Below are 17,489 nucleotides of genomic sequence, written 5' to 3'. Positions count from 1 at the left end.
ACTGCACTCCAGTCTGGGCGACAGAGTGAGACTCCAACTCAAAAAAAAAAAGAAAAAGAACTGGGTATTAACTTCAATAAGGGTACCTGACCTCAAACCAAGCAAAGAGGGGACCAAAGGGAGACTCAAACTTTACCTGTACGATGTCCGCTTGTATATCTAATCCCGAATTGTACCACACATCTTTAAAATAAAATATATATTTAGAAAAAGAACTGGATGTTTGCTGGAAGCATGCAGGTGGTCTGGTGCCCATTTGGAGGCCATTGTGGATGGGCCAGTTGTGGAGTTGGGAGACTCTACGTGTCTCCAGGGGCCTCTATTACCATCTGGGCCTCTTCTCTATTTTCCCCCTGCGGAAGGGCCACTTCTCCTCCTTACTGTAGTCAATCCTTTTACCCATGCTCTCTGCTGCCTCCAATTTCCTGCCGCACAAACTCTTATTTTTGTGACTATGTTTAGCAAGGCCGTCTTGTTTTTTCTCCCAGACCAAATGCAGTGGCGGTATCATAGCTCACTGCAGACTCCAACTCCTGGACTCGAGTCATCCCCCTGCCTCAACTTCTCACATAGCTAGGACTACAGGTGTGCACCATCGTGACTGGCCTGCACAAGGCTCTTAACGGCCCCTCTGCGCCCTTGGTGCATCACATCCTTTCTACATTAATTCCTACTATTTCCTACTGTTTCTCCTTATATACTAGTGCTGATTCAGGAGATTGAATCTGATTGGCCGAGGTCATTCTGTCGTGCCAGGACGTTTCCCAGGTGGTTTGAAGAATCTGTGACTTAGCTGGGAGGGCAGGGGGAGGTGGTGTCAGGAAATGGGCTCATGAAGGCGTCCTGGGAGCATTCTGCAGCTTGTCTTGTCTAAGACACAAGGGAAGCTATTTTTGACAAAGATGGTAAAGGTTCCCGTTTGAATAATCACTAATTTTGTGGTGGCCCATGCCTGTGATCTTGGCATTTTGGAAGGCTGAGGCAGGAGGATCGCTTGAGTCCAGGAGGTGGAGGTTGCAGCGAGCTATAATGGCACCAAATTGCACTCTAGCCTGGGCAACAGAGTGAGACTCTGTCTCTTAAAAAAAGAAAAAAATTAGCCAGGCTCGGTGGCTCAGCCTGTAATCCCAGTGCTTTGGGAGGCTGAGGTGAGTGGACTGCCTGAGCCTGCGGGTTCGAGGTCTGCCTGGGCAACTTGGTGAGACCTCATCTCTACAATAAATCAAAAAAAGTTAGCCGGGTGTGGTAGCGCAGGCCTGTGGTTCCAGCTACTTGGAAGGCTGAGGCGGGAGGATCGCCTGAGATCAGCAGGTCGAGCCTGCGGTGGCCGGGAGCGGCCACTGCACTCCAGTATGGGTGACAAAGTGAGACTCCAACTCAAAAAAAAAAAAAGAAAAAGAAAAAAATTTACTAATTTGCTTTTACTAAAGTCTCCATAAACGAGGCTTCACTGAATTTGAGCATGATTTGAGATACCTGCTTTTCTATTTTAATGAGCAGTCATTCGCCAAGGAATGTTTTCTGTTGCAAGTGAAGGACATTCAACTTCAAAAGGCACAGGTCCAAAATGGAATTTGATGGCTTCTGTGTCTGAAAAGTCCAAGGGTAGACTTGCTTCATGCTTGGCTCCACCCAGGGCTCAAACAGTGTCAGTGCGGTCAGGTTGGTCTTTCTCTCTCTTTCTTCCTCTCCCCCTCCCCATTCCGCTATTTTTTCTGCATGGGCTCCATTCTCAGGTGACTTCTCCCATCCTGGGTCAAGATGGCCATCAGCAGCTCCAGGCTGTCCTCTCTCCTGGCAACATTGACTGGAAGGGAGATTCCCTCTTCCCAATGCTTCCAACCAAAATTATAGGCTGAACTCAAATCTGTATGTTGAAGTACTAACCCCTACTACCTCAGAATGTGACTATATTTGGAGATAGGGCCTTCAAAGAGGTAACTAAGGTAAAATGAGTTCCGATGGGTAGGCATTCTCACTCTGTTGCCCTGACAGGAGCTCAGTGGCACGATCACAGCTCACGGCAGCCTCGACCTCCCGATCCTTCTGCCTCAGCCTCCTGAGTAGCTGGGACTACAAGTGCATGCCACCATGTCTGGCTAATGTTTTTATTTTTGTAGAGACAAGGTCTCTATATGTTGCCTAGGCTGGTCTCAAACTCCTGGCTCAGACAATCCTCCTGCCTTGGCCTTCCAAAGTGCTGGGATTACAGACATGAACCACCATGCCTTCCCAGATGTGTGTCAGACACACAGATAGAAAACCATGTGAAGACATCAGAATAGGATGGCCATCTGCAGGCCAAGGAGGGAGGTCTTGAAAATAATAACTCCGCTGACACCTTGATGTCAAACTTCTAGCCTCTAGGATTGTGAGAAGACAAATTTCTATATTTTAAATCACCCACCTGTGGTTTAAATACTGGGGTATTTTGTTATGGTAGCTTGAGCTGACTGGTACAGTCCCATTGGCCTCGCTTGGTTACTTTGCACAGTCCCTGAGTCAATCACTTAGGCCAGAGGCATGTGATGCTTTGAATGGCCAGTCTTGGGTCACATGACCATCTCTGGAGTGTGGTGCTGTTATTGAAGAAAGAGTAATGGCTGTTGGTAAAAGCAGCAATAGTGTTTGCAATTGTTAATCTTTCCACTTCTTTTGTTTCCTTTTTCTAAAAGGATGTGCTGCTTGTGGAGCTATCCTACAGAAAACCTCCTAGCCCGCAAACACATTTGCCAGTGACTTCTAGAATTTGATTTAAATCAAATTTCTTTTTCTTTTTTGAATCCGGGTCTCACTCTGTTGCCCAGGCTGGAGTGCAGCAGCACAGTCACGGCTCAACAGAGCCCCGATTTCCTGGGCTTAGGTGATCCTTCTGCCTTAGCCTCTCAAGTTGCTTGTACTACAGACACATACCACCACACCCAGCTAATTTTTTGTAGAGACAGATTCTTGTTAGGCTGGTCTCGAACTGCTAGGCTCAAGTGATCTTCCCGCCTCAGCCTCCCAAGATAATGGGATTACAGGTGTGAGCCACCGCACCCAGCCTGATTTTTGAAAATGTTTGTTATGTGAGTTTCACATGACATTAACCATTTTAGAATAAACGATTCAGTGGCATTTAGTACATTCATAATATCGTGCAACCATCACCTCATCTCCTTCTGAAACATTGTCATCACCCCAAAAGGATCCCTTGTACCCATTAAGCATTTGTTCTCTAAGCCCTCCTCTACCAGTCCTGGTAGCCACCAATCTGTGTTCTGTGTCTAAGAATTTGCCGACTCCAAACACCCCACATAAGTGAATGCATGTGATATCTGCCTTTGTATGTTTGGCTTCTTTCACTTAGCATGGCGTTTTCAAGGTTCATCCATGTTGTGGCATGCATCAAAACTTCATTCCTGTTTTATGGCTGAATAATATCCCATGATGTGTATGCACTAGAATTTGCTTGTTTCCTTACTCATTTTAGATTTTATTTTATTTTTGAGTTGGAGTCTCACCCTGTCACCCAGGCTGGAGTGCAGTGGCACACTCACGGCCACCGCAGCCTCGACCTGCTGGACTCAGGCGATTCTTCCACTTCAGCCTTCCAAGTAGCTGCTACCATGCCCGGCTAATTTTTTTTAATTGTAGAGATGAGGTCTTGTCAGGTTACCCAGGCTGGTCTCAAACCCCTGAGCTCAGGCAATCCTCTCACCTTGGCTTCCCAAAGTGCTGGGATTACACGCTTGAGCCACTGCAGTCAGCTAGATTTTACTTTTAATTGTGATAAAATACACGTAGTTTAAGATTTACCATCATAACCATTTTTAAGTGTATGGTTCAGTAGTCTTAAGTACATTCATGTTGTACTTAATCTGTCTCCAGGACTTTTTCATCTTGCAAAAATAACACTCTGCACCCCTTAAAAAGTAATTTCCCATTCCCCTCTCCCCCAGCGCCTGCAACCACCATTCTGCTTTCTGTCTCTGTGAATTTGCCTGATTTAGGCACCTTGTGAAAGTGAAATCAGACAATATTTATCCCTTTGCGACTGGTTTATTTCACTTAGCGTAATGTCCTCAGAGTTCATCTGTGATGTAGCATGTGTCCAATTTTCCTTCCTTTTTCAGGCTGGATAATATCTGATTGTGTGGATATACCACGTGTTGTTTATCCATTCATCACCCATGGATGTTTCCATGGAGGTAACTACCACCTCTGGGCTATTGAGAATAATGCAGCAGTAAACTTGGGAGTGCAAATATCTCTTCAAGCCCTCCTTCCATTTCTTCCGGATTTATATTCAGAAGTGGGATTGCTAGATCCTCTGGTAACTCTATTTTTAATTTTTTGTGAACTAGAATTTCCTATATTTTAAAAATTAATGTCCTGCCTGACTCTTTTTAAGAAATATTTTTTGCAGAAGATTAAGTGAGAAAATACAGGATGTACTCAAATACTTTGAAATTCTCAAAAAGAGGCAAGAATCTCAATCTTATGAAAACCTGACAAGTGGAGCCCCAGAGACCACTTAGAGGTTAATTTCTGGCCCAGTATCTCAGTCCAGACCCTTGGCCAGCAGCCAGCACCTTGGTCCCCTGGAGTCACAATTCCAAGTCATTGTCATGGCCGTGACAACAGTTTATGAACCCGAGCTATGGCCACAGGACGGAGCTTTATTCTGGTCCAGTCCTTATTAGACACTTTCTCCTGCAGAAGTACAAGAGTAAAACCAGAATGAAGCCATTCCACTGCCTAACCACATCAGTGAATTTCCGGCTCCTCGCTCAACAAACAAAAACCACTCGTGGTTTTACAGGCTCGTTCATATGAGTCTACCACAGCCAGCACCTGCCCAAGCTCCCAGTCTAAGGAGAGAAACACACGGACCAATCACACTGCAGAAAGACAAGCAAGACATTTATTTGTGTGTCAATAAATAAAAAATTTGCTGGCTGCGGTGGCTCACACCTATAACCGCAGCACTTTGGGAGGCTGAGGTTAGAGGTGCCTGAGCCCATCAGTTTGAGACCAGCCTGGGCAACTTGGCGAGACCTCATCTCTACAGCCTGTAATCCCAACACTTTGGGAGGCTGAGGCGAGAGGATTGCCCGAGCTCAGGGGTTCAAGACTAGCCTGGGCAACTTGGTGGGACCTAGTCTGTACAATAAATAAAAAAATTAGCCAGGTATGATAGCTCGCACCTGTAGTTCCAGCTACTTGGAAGGCTGAGGTGGAAGGATCTCCTGAGTCCAGTTCCAGGCTATGGTGGCCCTGAGTGTGCCACTGCACTCCAACCTGGGCAACAGAATGAGACTTCGACTCCAAAAAAAGAAAAAAGAAAAAAGAAAATTAGCTGGGCATGGTGGCGCATGCTCATAGTTCCAGCTACTTGGAAGGCTGAGGTGGAAGGATCACCTGAGCCCAGCAGGTCGAGGCTGTGGTGACCATGAGTGTGTCACTGCACTCCAGCCTGGGAGACAGAGTGAGACTCTGACTCTAAATAAATAAATAAACAAACAAATAAATAAATAGAAAATTTATTTTTCTTTTTTTTTCTTGCTATCCCCTCTTCTTTTATTATTTATGTATTTATTCACTCATTTGAGTTGGGGTTTCACTCTGTTGCCTAGGTTGGAGTATAGGGGCACAATCACAGCTCACTGCAGCCTCAACCTCTTGGGCTTAGGCAATCCTTCCACCTCAGCCTCCTAAGTTGCTGGGACTACAGGCGTGTGCCACCACATCTGGCTCATTTTTTATTTTAGTTTTGTAGGGATGAGGTCTCACTATGTTGTCCAGGCTGGTCTTGAACTCCTGGGCTCAAGCAATTCTCTTTTCTTGGCCTCTCAAAATACTAGGATTACAGGCGTGAGCCACCGTGCCTGTTCTCCCCACTTCTTTTAATACATGAGCAGGCTCTGGGTATTTGCTATCAGCTAGGGGCTCCCAAAAGTCCCCTAGGTCTGGGATTTTGCCTGGATTTTTACGGCACTTCCTGGTTTCAGGATAAAGACTAGGCCTTTTGTAAACATCTGGAGGAAGCGTCTGGCTCCTCTGCTCTGGCTGACTTGAGATGCCCTGTCCTGCTCCTGATTCTGAAGACACAGCCTGTGAGATGGGGAGAGTGGCACTTCCTCACAGGGTTGGTCTAAGGGTGAAACGAGATGCTGAGTGTCAGTACCTGGTGCCTGGCAGTGGTGATGATGGGCAGAAGGTAGTTTTCCTCACTGGAGCACGCTGATCTGCACACACTAGGCACTCAGTAAAGATGGCTTGGTTGGTTCCAACCCTTGTTTGGAATGAGAGGCACCAGCTCACTCCCCCTGATGGAAAGAACAGCCTGAGGCTCACCAAGTCTTAGAAATGCAGCAAGAGTGGGCAGATCCAGGCCACTCCCAATCGCTCCACCAACCTTCAAAACCTTATCTATGAAACAAAGGCTGAGGCAGGAGGATTACTTGAGGCTGGGAGCTGGAGGCCAGCCTGGGCAACATAGCAGGACCTTAATTTTTAAAAATTAGCCAAGCATGGTGACACACCTGTAGTCTCAGCTACTTGGGAGGCTGAGGTAGGAGGATTGCTTGAGTCCAGGAGCTCAAGGCTGCAGTAGTTATGATCATACTACGTATTGCTGCATTCCAGCTTGGGCAGCATAATGAGATCCTATCTCGAATACAAAAATCAATCAATCGATTGATTGATCAAGAAGACTAGAGAATAACTCTGCCCATTTGTACCTCATTGGTACTCCATAAAGTTGTTCTCATTCTTAAACTTCCAATAAGCCTCTGTGCTTAGTCCTGCAGATTAGTTTCAAGGAAGGTTTTTCTTGCTCTTTCATTTTCTTGGAAGGTATAAGCATCTCTTCAGACAAACAACTGTCAACCTTTTTAACACATAGCTTGTGGGATGACATCTATTATACCGTGAACCTTTAATGAGAGCTGGTTAATACCAACAATGAGAGAATAGGTGTTCTGATTTTCCAAGTGCTGCTAGTGAAGGACATGCTGCTATTAGAATTACAGGCGAAATGGCCTGTCTCTTCTGTATGTGAGATTTGATCAGAAAGTGAAGCTTTGGTGACCCAAACTTGAAACCAACCAGATACTTCTTAAAAAATTCACTTAGTTTTTTATCATAATAATATCAAGTGCCAAGTGCGTCAGGTGCTGGGGATATGGCTGGTGACCAAGAGACATGACCCTTGTGGAGTTTATCTTCAAGTGGGTAGTGGTGTGGTTAGGATTTTAAATTCATAATTCCAGGTGTTCTGACTGTTAGGAAAGAGAACAGACAGGATAGGTATGAACACAGAGAACAGGACATTTCTGCCATCTTGATGGGCTACAGAAGAATTGATGTTTAAGATGATTAAAGGTGAGCCAGAACAGGAGTATGGGGAGGGTTGCAGGGATGAGGGGAAAATGCTGACTCACACAGTCTGGGCCTGTCTTCCCTGGTGCCTATCACAGGCTGTACTTTTTAATTTACTCAGTGTCATTTGAGTCATGTCTCTCTGCACTGCTACACTGTACACTCCAGGAGAGCAGGGATTCTCTCTCCTTTTGTTTACAAGGTTTTCTAAATGCACTCATGGAAGAAAGAATCAATAATCTTCTGAGTGCATCGTGGCTGAAGGCATTGCTTCTGGTCTGGACAATTAACTAGCTGTGATTCATCCCTTTAAAGTACATATTCTTGCAGTCCCAGGACTTTGGGAGGCCGAGGCAAGTGGATTGCCTGAGCCCGCGGGTTTGAGACTGGCAACTTGGTGAGACCTCATCTCTACAATAAATCAAAAATTAGCCAGGCGTGGTAGTGCACGCCTGTAGTTCCAGTTACTTGAAAGGCTGAGGTGGAAGGATCGCCGGAGCCCAGCAGGTTGAGGCTGCGGTGGCTGGGAGTGTGCCACTGCACTCCAGTCTGGGCGACAGAGTGACTCCAACTCAAGGAAAAAAAGTACATATTGTATGACCTAATAGATTAGTAAAAGCCCTCACATAATAACATTTTCCTAAAACAATCCACCAAGTATTTAATGACATGGACATAAGGACATTCATTTTCGTGATATGTGTAAAGGGGGGAAGAAAGAATAAATCTCCCATGTCAAGAGGTTTGTTGAATAAATGATGGTGCATCTAGAGCAGAATGAGCCATTAAAATATTGGAGATCGCCGGGCTCGGTGGCTGAGCCTGTAATCCCACGCCTTTGGGAGGCTGAGGTGAGTGGATTGCCTGAGCCCGCGGGTTCGAGACCCGCCTGGGCAGGCGAGACCTCATCTCTACAATAAAATCAAAAAATCAGCCGGGCGTGGTAGCGCATGCCTGTAATTCTGGCTACTTGGAAGGCTGAGGCAGAAGGATCGCCGAAGCCCAGCAAGTAGAAGCTGCAGTGGCCGGGAGCAGCCACTGCACTCCAGTCTGGGCGACAGAGTGAGACTCCAACTCAAAAAAAAAAAAAAAAAAATTGGAGATCAGGGGGCCAGGCATGGTGGCTCACGCCTGTAATCCCTGCACTTTGGGAGGCAGAGAGGGGAGGATTGCTGTAGCTCAAGAGTTCAAGACCAGCCTGGGTAACAGCCAGAACCTCATTTCACAAATAAAAAAAAAAAAAAAAGAAGCTGGGTGTGGGCACATGCCTGTAGTCCCAGCTACTTGGGAGGCTGAGGTGAGAGGATCACCTGACTCCAGGAAGTTGAGACTGCAGTGACCCATGATTGCGCCACTGCACTCCAGCTTGGGCGAAAGATTCCGACTCCGAAAAATTAAATATTGAAGATCTAATTAGCATACAGATCTTTTATAATGGTAGGGTGCAATGCGATGTTTTTGGTGAATACACACAGAAAAATTATACTCACAATATTTTTAAATGGGGAAGATACACCCCAAATTATGACAGATGTTTGTTTCCAAGTAGTGGAATCAAAGGGATTTTTACTTACTTCTTTTTGTTTTTAACCTTCTACAGTGAACTTGTATTAATTCCTACTAAGAACTGAAGACGAGACCACCTTTTATTCCATGGGATGAGTTATCAAATGCCAAAGTCTGCCGTGACTCAAACCAGATAAGAACTATTAAATAACGCTCATTTTATTCAGCAAAAAGAAAGCGGTGGGTGGCCACACGGACAGCGGTTTTGGTAGGAATCATCATCATGGTTTAAAAAATTATTTCCCCCCAAAATTCATTTTTCGGGAATCTCGTGAGCATCTAGTGAGGAGTGGAGGATGAAATAAATGTGTGTGTGAGTGAATATATTTGTCCGGCAGTTTCTTTCACCCGTGCCAGCTCTGGCATGTCACCTGTCTGTTCTCTCTTCTTTCTCTAATACACTTTGGAAACTTAAAAAAAAAGTTTATATATATATTTGTCCACGGAGAAAACGCCTAGAAGTTTGCTCAGGCCGTCTCCGGGCACTCACCTAAACAAGTGAGCATGCGCGAAAGCACAGGGGCGGACCCGAAGGGAATCAGGTTCGTCTTAAGACGTGAAAGAGAAAAGCAAGGCCTTGGCATTTCTTACCCTTTTGCCAACAGTCATGCAAAGGGGTCAGAAAACCAAAAGCCAAGCGAGGCGGGCGAGCTCCATCGTCTTCCCGAAAGCAACGGCAGCACAGGCCGAGCCGCGCACCCTGCGCACCCGGTGGCGCGCGGCGGCGGCTTGCGTGGATGGGTGAGCGCCAGGGGCCCCGCGCGGCCGGGCTCGACCAATCAGAGGGCAGCAAGCGACGGGCGGGGCGTAAGGGGCGGGGCGTAGGGGGCGCGTGTGCTCGTGCAGCCGCTAGGTCCGCGCCTCCCCGGGGCAGTTTGCGGACCGCCGCGCACGCCGCCGCCGCGTGCATCTGGCCTGCCGCCGCTCTCCCGCTGAACGCCCCGCTCGGCCCCGCCATGCCGGTGGACCTCAGCAAGTGGTCCGGGCCCTTGAGCCTGCAGGAAGTGGACGAGAAGCCGCAGCGTCCGCTGCAGGTCGCCTATGGCGGCGCCGCGGTGGACGAGCTGGGCAAAGTGCTGACGCCCACCCAGGTATCCCCAAGTGGCAGGGGTCAGCGGCCTGAGGCGCGGAGGCCTGTAGGGCTGGGGCCCGGCGGAGACGGGGCGGGGGTGGGCGGGGCGTTCCAGCCTGCGTGCGTCTGGGTCCCCGAGGGCAGGGGTCCTGAAGTCCGCGCCCCAGGCCCAGCAGCCCCCCGAATCACCAGGAACCCAGCCTGTGACCCGGCCAGCCGAGCTCGGCCTGCGGGAGAAATGGTTCCACTTTCCTGGGGGTTCAAGGCCCGGGAGGGGCCTAGGCCCAGAGACGCCCCGACTCCGGGGGCTGAGGCAGGGGCAGGAGCTGGGAAGGGGGACGTGCCCGGGCCGGAGCAGGCTTTGGCCGCCCGAACGCCCCCAGCGCCTCCCCTGGGGTGTCAGCTCTTAAGCCTCCTTTTGGAGAGCAGAAGCCCCACGCGAGAGCCCGTGACGCGTTATGTAACCGGGGGTCAGCTTCATCGGACGATTTCGCCTTTGTTTTAGCGATCGAGAGCGTGCAGCCGCCCAAAGGCGAGAGAGAGAGTGCGTTCCGCAGCCGGAGGGCCCAGGGGCAACGGCTTTGTTTTGCGGTTCGGCTTCTGCAGGCCTCCACCGCCTTTGGCCGCTAAAAGTGGAGACACGAGATTTCCGACACCCCTGCTGGTGGTTGGTTTTGCAGCTCAGGGCAGCGGTGTGGATAGACTGCCCTGATGGTTCTTTGTCTTGGATGTTTAAATATGAGATGCCCTTGTTGGAGGCCGACACAGACTGCCCACCACGTGGGCTTTCTTCGTTTTCTGTGCAACTTTTATTTTATTTTTAATTTTTTGAGTCGGAGTCTCACTCTGCCACCCAGGCTGGAGTGCATTGGCACGCTTCCGGGTCAGCTCCCGGGTCACCCCAGCCTCGACCTGCTGGGCTCAGGTGATCCTTCAGTCTCAGCCTTCCAAGTAGCAGGAACTACATGCCTGCGACACCACGCCTGGCTAGTTTTTTGATTTATTGTAGAGACGAGGTCTCACCATGTTGCTCAGGCTAGTCTCCACCCCCTGAACTCCACCCCCTGAACTCTCCCTTCTGCCTCCCAAAGTGCTGAATTACAGGCGTGAGCCACCGCGCCAACTTACTGCGCATCTTTCAAATGTTCAGTGAATGAAGATTCCACTTTAGCAATCCCAGGTAACCTCCTGGTCACCAAATCCAGAGACCCTGTCATTCTAGACAGACAGAGTGAGGTTTTGGTTGGGAGTAGGACTCATGCCAGTTGGAATCTTCACCCCACCTATTTCTGTTGATAACATGCTTGGATATTAGCCCCACACTGTTGTTGGGACTAGAATAAATAATATACACATAAAGCTTCAGTTTCTGGCTCTTCGTGGAGTCAATACAGGGTAACGTTTATTAATTATTCTGTTTTACCTTTGAAGAGTCTGAGATCAAAAAAATTGTTGATGTCTTCAGTGTTTCTGACTTTTTATTCCAAACTGGTTCATTGGTACAGGTTAAGGACAGACCCACCAACGTTTCATGGGATGGTCTAGATCCAGGTAAACTCTACACCTTGGTTCTGACAGACCCAGATGCTCCCAGCAGGAAGGACCCCAAATACAGGCGAGTCGGGGGAAGAGGACTCATGCAAAATGGCTTAGTTGGGGTGAGGCCCTTGCTGGCCACGGAGAAGTAGACCTGGTATTGTCCCTGTCCATGGTTAAGCCAGAGAGTGCATTCCTGCCCTTTTGTTCTCTGGAGCAGGAGTATGTAAACTGCAACCAAGAATGAGATCCATCTGTGGGCTTTTTTTTGTTTGGTCCCAGGAGCTAAGAAAGGTTTTTACATTTTTAAATGATTGGGGAAAAAAATGAAAGAAGAATAGTACCTTATGACACATGAAAATGACATGAAATTTAAATTTTAGTGTTCCTAAGTAAAGTTTTTTCCTCCCATTGGGTTGAATCACAAAGCTTTATTGGAACAACGTCATGATCACTTACTAATGTCTTGTCTGTAACTGCTTTCATGCTGCCACGGCAGAGTTGAGTGGTTGCAGAAGACACAGTCTGGCTTGCAAGGCCTGAAACCTTTACTCTCTGGCCTTTTACAGAAGAAGTTTCCTGATCCCCGCCCTAGAAAATTTCAGGGAGGGAGGAGCTGGGTCTGCTCTTCTGCAGACACAGGAGGTTTATGCTGGCCAAGAACACAGGGGCCGTCTGTCTTGCTAGTGACTGTATCATGGCACTGAGCATGTGCTTGATGCACATTGCTGGCTGTGCAGTGAATGTGCACTAGTCTCCTGTGGTGCTGACGTCTCCTGTCTTTCTCCACGCAGAGAATGGCATCATTTTCTGGTGGTCAACATGAAGGGCAATGACATCAGCAGTGGCACAGTCCTCTCCGACTACGTGGGCTCGGGGCCCCCCAAGGGCACAGGTCAGTAAAAGTTTTTTTCAGTGGAGGTGGGAGGGAGCCTGGTGCATAGTAGGATTGGCCCAAAGCTTGTTTCTTTTACTTGTGAGAGCTCTTACCTTGCGGGAGCCAGAAAGCAGCTCAGCTCACCTCTGGAGCAGTTCCCTTCCAGAGGACATGCAGAGACCTGCCTGAGAGTCAGGTGGCTACAACCTGGGGGCTAGACAGATGGACACTGTAGAATTGCCTCTTGGCCCTTGGGGAAGTGAATGAGAAGGAAGCAATGTTGTGGAAAGCTTAGAATGGCTTCTGGGGGGCCATATTTAGGTGGACCACAGCTAACCCATCGCAGATCTGTACACAGCCTTTACCTGGTGTGATCTTTGAGTGTCTAATTTCTGTAGTTTCAGAAATGATCCTGGTTTCCAAATTAATTACAACATATTGCTTTCTGTAGCCATTCATAGTTCCCTCTTTCTCAAAAAATCTAGCTTGGTATCTTGAAAAGATTTGAAGGACTATATTAAAGAGACACATTGTATTGTGTTGAATCCCATGTGGCATAACATATATAAAATATATGTAGATGTGTAAAGAGAAACTCTGATTTGGATAATTGCTGCCTATGGTGACGGTGGAAAATGCTTCATCGTCACCTGTCGTGAATCACAGGATGTTTCCATTTGCTGGAGCAAGAAGGAGGTGGTAGATGGAGCATGGCAGAACACCAGCTTTTATAAACCTTGTTCAGCCATGAGTGAACATGAACTGAGTAGGTACAAGAAAGCCCTTGACAAGGACTATTGGTCATGGGCTTACATTGTATTTGTAGATCCAGAAGCTTCAGATGACTTCAAGCCATCTCATGCCTTCACAGTAGGAAGGTAAAGGAACACTTCTCAGGGATCTGTTAAGTTCTCCAGGGCAGTTTTGAAATTAGGCCGTTTAATTATCGGAAGTATACACATGAGAATAAAGCATTTCCCTCTAGTAGGTGCTGTGTTCTTATTTTTTAAAAGCCTCAGTAACTTTTTTTTTGTTTGCCTTTTTCCACTGTCTTTTACTCAGGTGTTACTTAAATATAACAAAATGTGCATGCAGATCATGAGGTTTCAGTTGATGAGTCTGGTCAATGCGTATACCCATGTAAGCACCTGTCATTTCCATCACTCTGGAAGAGTTCTTTTTGATCTTTTTACTTACATTTCCCCAGTGTCAACCATTTTCTGACTCCTGTCTCTCTAAATGAAATTTGCTATTCTTGTGTTAATATAAACGGTATGCAGTATTTCTTTTTATTTTGGTGACTGGTCTTTTTCATTTAAGATGAGGTCTGTGAGATTCAGCCCCAGGTTGCTTGTCTCTGTATTACCCCTTTTTGTTGTTAAGTAGTATTCCTTTGTGTGGATAGGCTACAGTTTGTTTAGCCACTTTCCTGTTGATGTTTCCAGTATTTGGATGTCAGGAATAAAGCTGCTGTATACATGCTGGGCATTTTGCGGGTAGGTGTTTCCCCATTTCTCTTGGGTGAATGCCTAGGTGTAGAATTGTCGCGTCACAGAAATTGCCCAAGAGTTCTCCAAAGTGGTTGGAAACTTTATACTTTTACAACAGCACATGGAAATTTCAGATTTGTGTAAGATCCGGGTGACTCTGTGCCATGATTAGGTATTATCAGTCTTTAATTTTAGACATTCCAGTGTGTACCATTTTGCGATTTTATTGTCCACCCTGGTGACTCATGATATTGAGCCTCTTATGTCCTTTTTGACCATTCCTGCTTATTTTGTGATAACTCGCTTTTTAAATAACTTTTTAAGTGCGATAAAAACATAACATAAAATTTACCATCTTAACCACTTTCATATGTGTAGTAGAACTATGTTAACTCCATCCATACCTTTGTGAAACAGATCGCTACAACTTTTGCATCTTCTCAAACTCTCCCTACTGAATGGCAACTCCCTATCTCCCTGTCCCCCCAGCCCCCAGCAGCACCTTTTCAGTGAGTTTGCCTGCTTTAGATGCCTCATGGAATTGTGCCGTATTTGCCTTCTTGTGGCTGGCTTATCTTATTTAACACAATGTCCTCCAGATTCGTGCATGTTGTAGCATGTGATAAAATGTCCTTTCTAAGACTGGAATAATACTCTATTGTATGTATAAACCACATTCTGTGTATCCATTCATCCATCAGGGGACATTTGGGTTGCTTCCACGTGGCTATTGTGAGTAGCGCTGCAGTGAGCATGGGCGTACAAATATTTAAACAACTTTAAAAAACTAACTTTTTTCAAAAATGAAAACTCAGGGCATCTGATGATTGTGTCTTTTATTTGTTTGTTTGTTTGTTTGTTTGTTTTTTGACATAGAGTCTTACTCTGTTGCCCAGGCTGAAGTGCAGTGGCATGCTGACTGGTTTTAAAACACTTTTTGCTCCTTAGTGGGTTGAAGTGAGTTTTGGTCATTTCAAAGCAGGTCTCTAGTTTTCTAAGGAAGTGAGTTTTGGAAGTAGAAAGATAATGTCCATTAGCCTGTGCGGGCTTGGTTGTGGTGGGATGGGCACCTGCGATGCGTTGCAGTGTTCTTCATCTGTTTCTCACAGCTGACAGAAGTGAAATAGCATCCTGACAGGAATGGTGGGCAGCGACTTGAGATAGGCTGGGAGCCAGGAGTGGGGGGAATGAGGAGCTGAGAGTGGGGGGAGGTGGGGCCAGAGGGGTGGGCAGGGAGGCCAGATCCTGCGGGTCAGTGGAGGCTGGAACAAAGGGTTTGGACTTGATGGCAATTGCAGTTGGGAGCTGTCGGGTGGTTTTCAGCAGGTGAGTGACCTGGCTCATTCTCCCTGTCTTGGTTTCCTCCTTATAAGTGGGGTGGACTGGGTCCCCACATGTCGAAACGTTTGGTGAAAGTGGCTGATGTCTCCCTCCCAGCTGCCTGACCATGTGAACATCCTCCTTCCTGCCTCTCCCTCCAGGCCTCCACCGCTACGTCTGGCTGGTTTACGAGCAGAACAGGCCGCTGAAGTGTGATGAGCCCATTCTCAGCAACCGATCTGGAGACCACCGTGGCAAATTCAAGGTGGCATCTTTCCGTAAAAAGTATGAGCTTGGGCCCCCAGTGGCTGGTACGTGTTACCAGGCTGAATGGGATGACTATGTGCCCAAACTCTACGAGCAGCTGTCTGGGAAGTAGGGGGGCGCTCGGAGGCGTCATCTGCCCCGGAGCCCCAAGTAGTGTTCTCCAGTTCAGTGTTGCATGTAGATTTCTCCTCTTTCCCGCTCCCTCTGCTCAGGCAAGACTTGAGCAGTCAGATAGTGGCTTAGGATGACTTTTCCTTTGCTTGTCCTTTATAATGCCAGATAGCCACGCACCCAGTTTATGTTCGGATCAAATTTGAACTCTATTTTGGGGAATGTTCTGGTACCATGATGGGCTCATCAAATGGTTAGTAGAAGAATAGCAACCTGGAATTTAAAGAAGAAAAGATTTAGGCAAAATGACCAGGTCTACAGTAATAGAGCAAAGCATCAAAGAATCTTTAAGGGAGAGAGAAGAATCGGTTGCCCCTGCCTTTGTGATCTCAGTCCAGAATTGTATGCAACAGCATCTTCTGAGACGTGTCTTTACGGTTGTCACACCTAGTCAACCAGAGGCTGGCATCATGGCTAAACCTCAGTGTGACATTTCAGATGGCTTCATTGGCATCAGTGCCCTGCTTCAGCTCCTTTAAAGAGAAATCCTGGAAAAAGAATAGGGAGAGTGACTTTCTGTTGTTAAGGCGTGGCCATTTAGACCCACAGCAGGAATCCTTAAATTTGATCACTCTTTCCTGGAGTAAGAAAAACCAGTCTGGAATTTGTTGAAAGTTGTGTTAATTCTTCTGTTTGCTTATAGTTGAATAAAAATAAAAACCTTGAGTGAACGAACTGGGCCTCCAGACGTGTTGTTCTGTTGGGTATGGTTTTCATAAATACAGGTTTCAAAAATGTACGAAGTCAAGACACGGTCTTTCAGAGCAAGGAGCCCCTTTCCCTGCCAGCAGTAATGATCAGGGCTCGTATCAAAGACCACACAGAGGGTCCATGCTGCTACATGTGCCTTTAAACCATAGCAGGGGAAACCATTCAAACTTGAGGTTTCTCAAAATCATAAAACTTCAGACCAAGTCTTTATGCCCCAAAGCACCGCTGCTTCTTACACATGGTCCTTTTCGACCTGAGAATGATATTTTAAAGAAGCTAGTTGAAAACCTTCCCCCATGTAGACCCATGACAATGCCTGGGACAGAGCCTGCATATCCAATCATTCTGATGTGTTGTCGGTAGAGAGTCTGTACCAAAGAGATGGTCAGACCAGAGGTCACTGTTTCGTGCCATCTGATGCACCCAAAAGAAAGAGAAGAAGGTGTTTGAAGGTGCAGATCACTGTGATTTGGTGTCTGACAGAGAAGGGGACCCTGAATCAGCCCTGATGGGTGCTAACCTGGGCCTTCTCTGAAACTTGGGAATGTCAGGTCATGCGATCTCTGCGACAGATAAGGTGGATAGAAGTTTTTTTTAACTTTAGCGTTTTAAAATTCATTTTTTAATAATGAAAAGATTTTATAAAAGTTATACAATAAATCAACCATCCTGTTGACCTTGAAAGTGAATATAAAATGCAACGGTATAGGAAGAAAATGAATGCCTCCTACCTTCTGTGCAGTTACTGGTTTCTTGTGTTTTCTTCCAGAAAATATACGTATCAGCATATATCTACATATTAATTTTTTTAAAAAGAAGCATTACTGTACACACTGGCATATGTTTGCACTTTTTCCCCAAACTAATGTACTTGATGTAATTCGGCTTTAGTACAGTCACCACAATTCACATCATTTAGATCAAATATTTGATTTTATGAATGTTCCATAATATATTTAGCCAGTCTCCTACTGTGATAGATTATTTCTGGTTATTTGCTATCATTAACAGTGCTTCAGTGGACATTTGTGTGTATAAAATGGGTTTTGCAAGTAATTTTTTTTTTTTTTGAGTTGGAGTCTCACTCTGTTGCCCAGACTGAAGTGCAGTGGCC

The 17,489-nt window shown here is 46.6% G+C and overlaps 2 protein-coding genes across 3 annotated transcripts in view; one reads left to right on the top strand and one right to left on the bottom strand.

The window, feature by feature from the left end:
- The window catches only part of VSIG10 (V-set and immunoglobulin domain containing 10), a 66,992-nt gene extending 57,151 nt beyond the window's left edge, over positions 1 to 9,841 (bottom strand). Inside the window, exon 1 of the mRNA XM_008071609.2 lies at positions 9,523 to 9,841. Coding sequence (XP_008069800.2) covers positions 9,523 to 9,841 — 319 coding nt within the window. The remainder of the gene's footprint in view (positions 1 to 9,522) is intronic.
- PEBP1 (phosphatidylethanolamine binding protein 1) lies at positions 9,752 to 16,339 on the top strand. Of its 2 annotated transcripts, XM_008071598.1 has the most exons (4): positions 9,752 to 10,022; positions 11,509 to 11,618; positions 12,334 to 12,434; positions 15,388 to 16,339. In XM_008071598.1, exons 1-4 carry the CDS (start codon positions 9,888 to 9,890, stop codon positions 15,603 to 15,605), a joined length of 564 nt encoding a protein of 187 aa, XP_008069789.1. In that variant the 5' UTR covers positions 9,752 to 9,887; the 3' UTR covers positions 15,606 to 16,339. The 2 variants fall into 2 exon arrangements, with proteins under 2 accessions (XP_008069789.1, XP_021575015.1); XM_021719340.1 differs by lacking the exon at positions 12,334 to 12,434 and having other exon boundaries at positions 9,795 to 10,022; positions 11,509 to 11,622; positions 15,532 to 16,339.
- The last annotated feature ends 1,150 nt before the right edge of the window (positions 16,340 to 17,489 follow it).

Source organism: Carlito syrichta, unplaced genomic scaffold (genome assembly GCF_000164805.1).
Source record: "Carlito syrichta isolate Samal-C Ts95f unplaced genomic scaffold, Tarsius_syrichta-2.0.1 Scaffold314525, whole genome shotgun sequence".
Taxonomy (NCBI): Eukaryota; Metazoa; Chordata; class Mammalia; order Primates; family Tarsiidae; genus Carlito; species Carlito syrichta.
Note: the sequence above shows the minus strand (reverse complement) of the source record. Positions and strands in the feature narration are given on the sequence as shown.